Source organism: Hipposideros armiger, unplaced genomic scaffold, assembly GCF_001890085.2.
Source record: "Hipposideros armiger isolate ML-2016 unplaced genomic scaffold, ASM189008v1 scaffold_264, whole genome shotgun sequence".
In the NCBI taxonomy this organism is placed as follows: Eukaryota; Metazoa; Chordata; class Mammalia; order Chiroptera; family Hipposideridae; genus Hipposideros; species Hipposideros armiger.
The window spans coordinates 2168561-2179454 of NW_017731614.1; the positions used below are offsets into that span (position 1 = coordinate 2168561).

The 10894-nt window shown below is 54.8% G+C and overlaps 2 protein-coding genes across 4 annotated transcripts in view; one reads left to right on the forward strand and one right to left on the reverse strand.

Moving 5' to 3' along the window:
• The window catches only part of SACK1G (scaffolding CK1 anchoring protein G), a 39940-nt gene extending 32968 nt beyond the window's left edge, over nucleotides 1-6972 (reverse strand). The window contains exon 1 of the mRNA XM_019656708.1: nucleotides 5431-6972. The gene's annotated coding sequence lies outside the window, so the exon portion shown is untranslated. The remainder of the gene's footprint in view (nucleotides 1-5430) is intronic.
• Nucleotides 1-10894, forward strand: part of SLC5A10 (solute carrier family 5 member 10) — a 56793-nt gene that overhangs the window by 44471 nt on the left and 1428 nt on the right. For 2 of the 3 annotated variants that reach the window (XM_019656710.1, XM_019656712.1), the window contains 2 exons: nucleotides 4472-4579; nucleotides 6992-7142. In XM_019656710.1, coding sequence (XP_019512255.1) covers nucleotides 4472-4579; nucleotides 6992-7142 — 259 coding nt within the window. The remainder of the gene's footprint in view (nucleotides 1-4471; nucleotides 4580-6991; nucleotides 7143-10894) is intronic. The other variant, XM_019656713.1, reaches the window with a different exon arrangement.

The following is a 10894-nucleotide window of genomic DNA, read 5'->3' on the forward strand; positions in this document are numbered from 1 at the left end:
GGGGTTGTCACTTCGAGGGGTAAAAAGTATAACTATTGCACTGTGTTGTACAGCTGAAACTAATTCTAAAAAATGTGTATTTCATAATAATAAAAAAAAGGAATATGAGTTCTTCCAATCCATGAGCATGGAATATCTTTCCATTTATTTGTATCTTTTTCAATTTCTTTTATCAATGTCTTATACATTTTCAGTGTACAAATATTTATCCCTAGGTATTTTATTCTTTTTGATGCAATTATAAACGGGATTGTTTTCTTAATTTCTCTTTCTGATAGTTCATTGTTAGTGTATAGACACGCAACTGATCTTTATTGATTTTCTTGCAACTCTGCTGATGTCATTTATGTAGCTTTTCTTTTCATCCTTTCTCAGGTATCTTACACAGAGCACAAGCTTTTTGATGAGATCTAATTTATCAATTTTTCCTTTTATGGGTCATGCTTTTGATGTCAAGTCTGAAAACTCTTCACTTTGCCCTAGGTCTCGATGATTTTCTCCTGTTATTTCCCTATAAGTTTGAGAGTTGTACATTTAAATCTGTGATTTATTTTGAGTTAATTTTTGTGTAAGGTATGCAATTTAGGTTGAAGTTAGCTTTGGCCTGTGGGTGTCCCTAGAAGGGTTTTACAGTGGAGGAAACAGCCTCAGAGAATAATTACCCAGGATCACAGAGTAAAGGGTTGGGAGAGCTGAACCCAGGTCTGTGTACTTTTCTCCTGCTCCCGACTGTGACATTGGCATCTGGACTGGCTCCCAGGGATCAGTCAGGCCTGGCTCGGGGATGAGAGCATCTTGATTAGCCCTCAAGGTGGTATTTCAGTGGCCAGCTTGGGAAAGGGTCATTTAGTCGGTCAACAAACACAGGCAGAGCCTGCCATGCATTGGCTTGTGCTGGGCACTGCTGGGACCTGGCCCTTTCCTGGTCACAGACTATAGGGAGGCAAGACAGACGCAGATCACAGAGTAGCTGGTGCCATGGAGGAAGTTTCCCTGGAGCCTCAGGAACCCAGACATTTACAGAGTTGAGAGGAATGAGTATGAGCTCCCTGGGTTTAGGAAGAAGGGAAGGGTGTTCTAGAGGGAAGAGCAAACACAGAGGCCCAAAGGTATGTGTGAAATTGGTGGGAGTGAGGGTAGCTAAGTGGGTGGGGGTCCATGAGTGGCAGTTAAAGCCTCGTGATTCCTCCTACAGGGGATGGAGGGCCACAGAATGATGTGCGCAGGGAGGAGCATGAGCAAATTGGCGGTTTTAGAAGTTGTTTCTTCTGCCCACAGGGAGGTTGGCTTAGAGGGGGCATGGTGGTGCAGTCAGGAGGTGGTGCAGTTCCTCTGGTCACTATGCCCAGTGACTGGACTTGGCATTGGTGGCAGGGAGGGAGGACTTGGGAGAAAGGAAACTAGCAACTCCCAGGCTTCTAGTGTGGGCCCTTGGCTGTATGTGGATGCTGATGCCAATGTGGAGCCCTGTGGGGGAGCCCCCTGCTCCACAGAAGCCGGTGCTCTGGCAAACCCAGAAGCCCCCTGCCCAGGTCCCTGGCCCTCGCTGTCCCAGGGCTGCTCACTCCTGGGTTGACACATTCAGGGACTCTGTTTAAGTGGCAACACCTTTGCTGCTATCCTAAACGAGAGGTTGCTTTTTCTTGCTGTTCAGCGCAAACACTTGTGTAGGCACACTGAACTGCAATGCCCAGAGGGGCTGCTCCACGGGGCCTGGAATAGGCTGACCAAAAAGAATCTCAACTCGGGCTTTCGGAGCCATCCATTATGTAGCTGACTCTTCTTCTGTCCCTCCCAGGAGGGCTGGCTCCTCATGCCGCCAGAGGCAGCCAGTCCAAGCCCAGAACCTGTCAAGAGGCGGGGTCCATCACCTACCCTCTGGATGCTGGACCCAGTGGCAGCAGAGCCCTGGCATGGGGCTCTGGGCTCTGTCCTGGATCTGACTATGTGTTCCAGGCAACTGATGCCCTTCCTGTCCCTGAGTGCTCTCATCTGCACACCTGATGGGGGTGGGGGTGGCTGGGTAGGGCAGCTGGATCAAAGAGTGCCTGAATTTTTTCATGGTTCTTTCTCGGATATTTTCTCCTTCTCTTTCTCTCCTCTCATGCCTTCCTTTCCTCCTTCCTCCCAACGTTCCTCCTCTGGGCCCAGCCCTGAACTACGTGATACCTGGGACTGGGAGATGATTCAAACCCATTGTCCACCCTTAGGGAGCTCCCACTCTGGTAGGGGAGGTAAAATATGCAAGCACACAATTGTGATTCAGCCCTCAGCCTAGAAGCCCTTACAAGGAAGCTACTTTGCCCTGGGAGAGAGTGGGGAGAGAATCAAGGAAGGCCTCAGGGACAAGCCCTTTGCAATGGGCCATGAAGCAGAGGTAAACAGGGAGAGGGATGGAGCACAGGGAGGAGGAGGCCTGGGTGTGTATGAGAAAATCTAAATAGGTCAGGTTTGTATTGGCTGGTGAATGGGTGCTGGATGGGAGGACCTGGGACCACTTGTCAAGGGCCTCGAATGCCATGCAAGGGATTTTTCTTCCCAGGAAGCCATGGGCTCTAGGGGTGTGGGGGTGTGGAGGGGGTTCCTGAGAAGTAAATGGTATGAACAAAGCTGTGATTTTGAAAGGGTGGAGAGGATGGAAAGGAGGGAGGCAGTGAGGAGCTGGTGCCCAGGTTTTCTGGAGAGGAGATGGAGCCAGGGCAGGATCTGAGTGAGGTAGGCAGGGCGATGGCAAGAGAAGCCATAGGACTGGGGGCGAGGGCAGGTTGGGGGAGGGAGGAGGAAGGACAGGCAATCATCCCTGGGACAAGGATGGGGAAGGGGGTAAATCGGATTGGAGATGCCTGGGGCGTGACAGGGAGCAGGCGTCCTGGAGACCTGGAATTCAAGAGAGGCTGGACTGGACTGGGATGTGGGGTCATGGGCTGGAGGGTGACAGTACTCCAGCCCTCTGGCCTAGAGGCAGGGATCCAAGACACCCCCCCCCCACCCCCATGGGGTGGCCATCTAAGGAACTACCTTTCAGTAGGGGCATTTGGAAGGGCTAGTGCTAAAACCCAGGAGTGCCCTGTCTGCACAGGGAGCAATGTGGCATGGAAACGTTGATGCCCTCCATGTGGAAACCTTATACCCCCCACCCCAGACCCTCGAATAGGCCTCTGTGGCCCAGCAGCTCCATTCCCATTTCTTCTGGGCACCATGGGGCAGCTTCTGTTTCTGAGCTTTTCTGTAACTGCCATCTCCTCCTTTTCTCTGTGCTCCAGGGGCCTCTGCTGAAAAACCCCAGAGAGACAGGAACCAAAGGTGTTTAGAAAGTGTTTCTTGGAGGAACAAGTGAACATGGGATTGGCTCTACCCATCACCTACACTATGCGGGTGAGCCAGGCAGAGATGAGCCCCCAACTGCCATGGGGGTGAAGGAGCAGACCCCACAGGAGCCATATGTGAGCCAGAGTGTGGCTCCTGAGGGGGCTTCATGCAGGGCGGCCCCCTGGGCAGCGCTGAGGTTCCTGCCCCAAACAGGGTTTTGCTCCAGTGGTTCGATAGGGAGGCCTGGACTTAGGGCTCAGTCCTGGTCGGGGCTGAGGTCCGTGACATTCGTTAATTCCTCTATTCACTCACCAAAGGAGCAGTGGGGGGATGGCCACAGCAAGACCACTAGGGAGAAGGCCACAGCAAGATCGAGGACCCATCTTTACCGAGGCCCCCGCCATGGGAAAGAGGCAAGAAACAAAGAAACGTGCCCAACTCATCCAGAGGAGGAAAAGGGATGTGGAGGAGGTGACAGGCAGGAGAGCAGAGAGGGGTTATTTCAGCTGGAGGAGGCGACCTCTGAGCCAGATCCCTGGGAATGCCTGGAAGAGGCACTCCAAGTAGAGGGGCCACAGAAGCCTCCTGGGAGGGATGGGCGGAAGACTGGTGTTGGAGGAAGGGCTGGAAGGCCAGCTGGCTGGCACCTGGGAGGAGGGAAGCAGGGAAGGAGATGAGCCCTTAGGGACCCTGGGCAAGGGTCTGGATGATGGAGGGGCTTGTGAACTGCTGAGAGCCTGAGCCAGCAGAGTCTGGGCAAGGGGTGATGGTCTCCCCTCTTGTTTTAAATGTCCTCTGGAAGCTCCTGGAGGCAGCTCAGGGTGGGGGTCAGGGAAATGGTCCTGCCCTAAATCTCCCGCCCCAGAGGTGAAAGAAGGTTCTAACCTCCATGTGCCCCTTTGGGGCCAGGGGCAGGACGGGGGAAGGGAGACTAGTCAGGGCCTTAGGGGACAGAATAGTTCTCAGAGGCTAGCCCCTTCCTCACGACCCAGACTAGGCAACTGAGGCCCAGGGCCAAGCAGCAGCTGGTCAGAGGCAGTAACGAAGCAGGTCCAGGCCAGGCCCCTGCCCTGGCCCGGGTCTTGCCCACCCCAGGTGCTCACGTCTGTCTGGAGGGCCATTGTGGGGCAGGTGTGGGACTCTGGGCACTTCTCTCATGCAGATGACGTGGGCTGCGTGGTGGCGTCCGAGTGCCTGCGGGCCTGTGGGGCAGAGATCGGCTGCTCCAACATTGCCTACCCCAAGCTAGTCATGGAACTGATGCCCATCGGTGAGGCTCTGGTGGGGTCGGGGTGGGTAAGGGGGAACTTCAAATGGGACCAAGTAGGGTAAAGGGAGCTGGGGACTGGTGGGGCACTCTCAAGCCAATGTGGTGCTGTGTGACATCTAGATGGGATGTTCTGCTCATCAGGGAAGAGAGGAAAGTATAGTAATAGAAAACACTCACATGGCACTCACCACATGCCAGACACTGTTCCAACAGCTTCACATGTGAGTAACTTGCATCTTACTCGCAGGAACCTTATGTGCTGTTATTATCATCTTCATTTTAGAGATGGAAAAACTGAGATCCAGAGAGTCTAAGTGACTTGGTCAAGGTCACGTGGCAAGTGAGCTGCAAAGCTGGGGTCTAAACCTGGAGAATCTGCCTCAGGAACTTGTCCTCATAACTTGTCCTCTGTGTTGTCCCATCCCTTGAGAAAGGGTGCTACTTTCTCTTCCTCCAGGCCTATTGGGTGCCAGGCCCTTTTACAAACTGTTTCTCCTTTAAGCTGTGAGGGAGTTGTTAGCTACATCTTACAGATAGGGAAAGTGATGCACAGAGAGGGAAAAGTGCTTATCTAAGGCGACCGAGTGGCTGAGCCACAAACTCCAGCCTGTCTAGCCTGAAGCCCACTGCTTACTCTGCTGGGATCAGAAGCTCAAGCCCCCTTGTGAGCCTGCACCTTCTGCCTCCCTGAGCCACTGTGGGCTAACAGGTAAACTATGGGGAAGGTTTTGACCTTTTCCACCTTTCCCATGGCAGCAGTGGCCCTGCCAGTGTGATATGGTGTGATGAGTTCCCAGTCACAAGAGCTATGCAAGCAGAAGTAATATGGTAAGGGGTGTGGGAGGTCTCACCAGTGTGATATGGGGTGGTGAGGTCCCAGTCACAGGAGGTGTGCAACAAATTGACGGCAAGGGCGTTGGAGGTCCCACCTAAGCAAAAAGAGCAGACAGCTTTCTGAGGCCCTCTGCAGCCCAGTTTCACCTCCGGATTTCCAGACCCTTGAGCGTCCACCTCCCTCCCTCTGGCGTCCCCTGTGGAAGCTCTCTGGACTCACCCTGCTCTTCCCTCCCTCCCAGGTAGCTGAGGCCCAGGGGACATGAGGGCACAGACTGGGATCAGATCTCAGCTCTGCTACTTGTTGGCTGAGATATTTGGGGCATGTCACTCTCCTGCTCAGAACTTCAGTGTCCTTGTTTGTAAACTGGAGATAATGATGCCTACCCACCCCTCAGGTTGCTGCGGGGATTAAACATAATAATTTAGGGAAATTGCCTGGCATAAGGCTTGGCTGCAAGCGTGGGTTCCTACCTCTGGGCCTCGTCTTCCCTTTCTGTTCTGGAGGGGCTTGCTAAGCCCCCAGGGCTGACGCCCAGCCGCTACTGGGCCACACCTTCTCTCTAGGCCTTGAGTTCCCTGTCTAAAATATGGGTGGAGTATAAATCCTGAGTTAATCCACCTCTCTGAGCAAGATTAGGAGGGTGGAAAAATGTTTTGGGCAAAACACTTTGTGAACTCACTTCTCTTTGGGCCCCATCCCAGTCAGCCTGAAACATGAACAGAGAGGCCCATGGGATGCCTGAAAGTCATACAGCTGGTCAGATGCAGAACCTGGGTCAGGCAACCCAGCCAGGCAACAAACGGCACCTGTAAGGCTGAGCCCTCAGGAGGGGGCCAGTTCAGACCTATCCTAGTGTAGAGAGGTTGGAGGACAGACAGGCAGGAAATCTGTGGAAGTGGGCGGGCAGGCTGTTGCTTAGACGCTTGAAGAAAAATCATAAGAGGCCTTGGAGACCGACTTGGAGTAAGATCCAGAGAGAAGAGGTGATCAGCCTGAAGCCACACAGCACTGAGTCCTCCCCACCCTCAGGCCTTTCCAGCCCAGGACTCCTGGAAGGCATTGTACAGCAGTGCCTCACCCACCTCCATGAGGACCCCTCACTCTTTTTCAGCCAATCAGAGGGTGGATTTTTCTTTTTCCCCTTGGAGGACTGTATCTCATCTTCCACAGAGCTAACAAGAAAGGGAATCCCCTGTGCCTGCTGGGGCTTGCCATGAACAGGAAGGCCCCACATGCTGGGCCACTGAGCCCTGCCCAGAGTGAGACCTCCAAGCAGAGGGTCCTGCCCTAGGCCTTCCTGATTCCCCCACCCCACCCCTGAGCTCTGCCACTGGCCTGCTGTGGTCCCTGGGCACGTCTCTTCCGCTCTCTGAGCTTCCACTTTTTCATCTGTAAAATGGGTTAATAATTCTTCTGTCAAATGAAGTTATGGGTGTGAAAGTACTTTGTCAACTACAAGGCTTTATAGAAATGAGAAGGCTGATAATAGCACCAACAACAATAGAAGCAGTGACAGTTGTGACTATTACTGCCAGCAAGCCACAAGCTCAAGTAGCACCTGTGCCTTACCCCAGGTCTGCGGGGGCTGATGATAGCAGTGATGATGGCTGCACTCATGTCATCGCTGACCTCCATCTTTAATAGCAGCAGCACACTCTTCACCATGGACATCTGGAGGCATCTGCGTCCCCGTGCTCGCGAGTGGGAGCTGCTGCTGGTGGGACGGTATGATGGGTGGGTGCTGGCACCAGGGAGGGGCTGAGAAGTGGAGCTCCCCAGCCACACGACCAGCCCATGAGGCCCCACCAGAAGTGGCCTCTGAGGGATGAATAAGAGTTTGCCAGTTGGAGAGAGGAGGATGCCAGGAAGGAGAGGAGAGGAGAGGCCAGATTATCCTGTCCATCCCACCTCCCACATCGCTCTGCTGGCCACCATTTTACAGTCCCAGCCTTCATCTTGGATGCATCTCTTACCCTGAGTGGCATCTCTGAGTGAGTCTCAGCCGGGGAGAGTGCCCTCCCTCAACCATCCCTGAGACCTCTCCGTCTTTCCAAAATCTGAGCCCCTCACCCTCCTGATGGTTCCCAGCTGTCCCAAAGAGGACCTTGCCTGAGCCAGAACTCAGGACTGGCCACACTCAGGCCACAACTATCCCTCCAGCCCCCATAACCCTGGCCTCACTGAGGCTCCGCCCACTTTCTCCTAGCCCTTCTTACCCCCTCCTTATTACCTCCATGACTCACCTGAAGTGCTTCCTCCTCCATGCAGCCCTCCCTGATACTCCTGACCAAAGAATGAGCCCCTTGTCCCTCAGCACCTCCAGAGAGCTATCACCAGATTCCTCCACTGCACATGTGGTCCTTATAGGTCCAACTTGTCTCCCCAGTGCTTCTCCCCATGGGGGCAGGTAAGGGCTGTGTCTGGTCCAGTCCTCTATCCCCTTGCTCAGCTGGGTACCTGGAGTCCTTTTGGGGTGAACTCAGCAGTGGATGTGCCTGTGTCTGTCTGTTGGGGCCCTCTCCCAAGCCCCTCCCCTCCTGCCTCCCTCTGAGACCATGTGGCCCCTACTCTGCTGGTCATGGGGCCCAGCCCCCTGGTGCTTAGCTTAACCAACAGTGCACCCTCTGCCCTGGAGCCCATGGCACCCATCGGCAGGGTGGGGTCTCCCCAGGGGCTCCAGGCAGTTGTCCCAGCAATGCAAAGCAGCCAGCTTCTGTCAGAAGGGCGCTGTTGGGACATGCAAGACAGTAGGCAGGTGTGAGCTCATCTGCAGGCTCATGTCCTCCTCCAAAACAAGAAGCATCTCCCTCCCGCCTTGCAGGATGCTTCAGTGTCAGCACTCCTCCCCCTGACCACCTCTTCTCCTGCCATGTGTCCCCACCCTCCTCTGCTGTGGCCTGGAGCCGATCCCTGTCTGACAGACCCCTCCTTAAATCCTTCTGTGCTTGGTCATCCTGGAAACTGGGACGTGCATGCCTTCCTGTCACCCAGTGTGTGCCTTAGCCGTCTGGCCTGGGACAATAGTAGCCTCAGTGTCCACCTAGTGGCCCCCATGTACCCTGTCTGCTACCTTCCAACCTCCTCAGAAGCAGGCTTCTTTCCTGCTTCCAACTGAGGCCAAAATCCTGAACGGGTCTCCCCTCTATGCCAGCTCACTCCCAGCCACTGAGCCCTTGACCCTCCTTCCCTCTCTTCCACCAAGTCAACCCCTACCCCACCCCTCCTCAGGCCCTGCCAACCCCCTTCAGGCTGTGTGATGTGGGGCAGATTGCTCACCTTCTCTGGGTCCCAGTTCTCTCAACTGCCTTTCCAGTTTGGTAAACTGGAAAGGGCCCAATGCCGGGTGTCGGGCTGGGATTCAGCTCTACCACACCTCCCTCCTGGAGCACTGGGACACCCCCCGACACCTCCAGCCTCCTCCTGCCTAAAATAACACCATTCAAGCTATGTTTCCTCGGCCATATTAGGTCTTACATTTCTGAAGCCTCAATCCAAGAAGATAGGAGACTTATGGGGGGCAGGTAGCAGAAGGCACCCAGAAGCCTGGAGAGGAGGCCATCATGGGGCAGAGACAAGCAGAGGCATGCTGGTGATCCCAAGGTCTCATCAGATTGTGGTGGTGGCCAGAGGAGCTGTCACGGGCCTGAAGGCAGTGACAACTCTAACTCTGGGGCTCTTTGACAGCTCCAGGCCCACTCCCAGTCCTTCTCTTCCTTCATTTCCCTTCCCTACACCCCCTTCTATCTACCTTCTCTATTATTTGCAAACAGCGCCCCAGGCCTCCCTGGTATGCTGTGTCAAGCTGAACAATACGGGAACCCACAGAGAGCAGAGCCCCCTCCCTCCACCACCACCTGAGGGTCTCACCTATGACCACCGCTGCAGCCCAGGATCAATGGAGGGGGCCAGTCGTCCTGTGGGCTGTGTGTGTGGGGGGGGGATGGGGGGATGGGGGACAGCAATCGGGAAGGTTTCCTGGGGGAGGAGAGCCTTGAGCTAGGCCTTGGAAGATGGGGGAGGTTTGCTGGGGGAGGAGTTGAGAAGGGCCTTCCTGGCATAAGGAACAGCCTGTGGTTTTGAGGTCCCCCTGGCAGTCAGGTGGTGTCTGAGTCAGAAGAGGAAACCCTAGAGGGCAGCAAGAAGGCCAGGGCCCCACTCTGGGCTTGGCTGGAGAGACCCCAGCCCCCCACGCAGAGATGCTGAGTCTGGGGTTGGACTACGGGAGCCTATGTGAGGAGGGCAAGGTGGGACAGGTGTTAGTGGAGGCTGCCTGTGCCTTTGAAGAGGACAGCGCCTGCACCTGCCAGGCTAAGGGTTACTTAGCCTTAATCAAAGTGTCACCTCCTTCCTTTACCCTCCACCTCGGGCTTGCAACCCTGGAACAGAAGAAAGAGAAGTGGGCAGGCAGGCAGGTAGGCAGGAAGGGGGACCAAGCCCAGCTCCACATGCAACCTTTGTCGCCCCTGCTGTCCTGTGCAGGATTCCAGGGGGTCTCATCCACCACCTACCTCAGGAATGAGGGGCACTCAACTGACACAAAGCTGAGGGGTGCTCAGCTAAAGGAGGAGTAGATAGAACACCTTGCTCAAGCTCTGTCTCCTTAGCTGAGTCACACACCCCTCCAAGGCTCCAGGGCCCTCTCCTTCTGGAAGCCTCCCTGGATTAATGCTTCCTCTGGGCTCCCTTAGCCCAGCGCTGAGCTCAGGGTGACAGGCTCATCTGCTCAGCTTTGAGTGCTGGGCAGGGCCCAGCGCCCGCTCATCACCAAGTCTGGGCTCCTAGAACAGTGCCCTGTACTCAGGTGGGCTCTTAGTGACTAGTTTGTTGGATGAACAAGTGAAACATGTTCTTGCAGTGGAGAGGCCCGCACCAAGAGGGGAGACAGGCAGGCAGGAGCTGAAAGGCATCCATACAGGGTAGGGAGGGGAAGGGGTTCACGCTGGCTGGTTGAGGTCTCAGGCTTTGTGTCTGAGGGGTCCAGGTCCTAATCCAAACTCAGAATGCCTGGCTCCACACCTTGCATTCTTTGGACAGAGGTCATCCTGTGATGGATGAGTCAACACTCAAGGGCTGTAGGGGGCAGAGAATGGGCCAGCTAGAGGTCATAGACCCCCTAGTGTGAGAGAGCATGTTGTATTGAAGGCACTGCCAAGAGGTCAGCCTGGCCTGAATGTGAAGTCAGCAGCTCATTCACACAGTCACCAAATGTTTATTGAGTACCTACTGTGTGCCAGGAGATGCAGCAGTGAACTAAAGAGCTGAGCCTTCCGCCCTCCTGGTGCTTTCAGCTGGGAGGGGGAGACAGACAATAAGAAAGCAAACATCCAAATATACATGCACATTGAACACAAGTGGGAGGGAGACTCTGGGGGGCCATGGGGACCTCTCTGAAGATCAGACAGGCTGAATCGGGGGCTGTCCCTGCAGGTGGCCAGGAGCCACGGAAGGGTTTGGATCAGGTGGGACTGACCATGTCC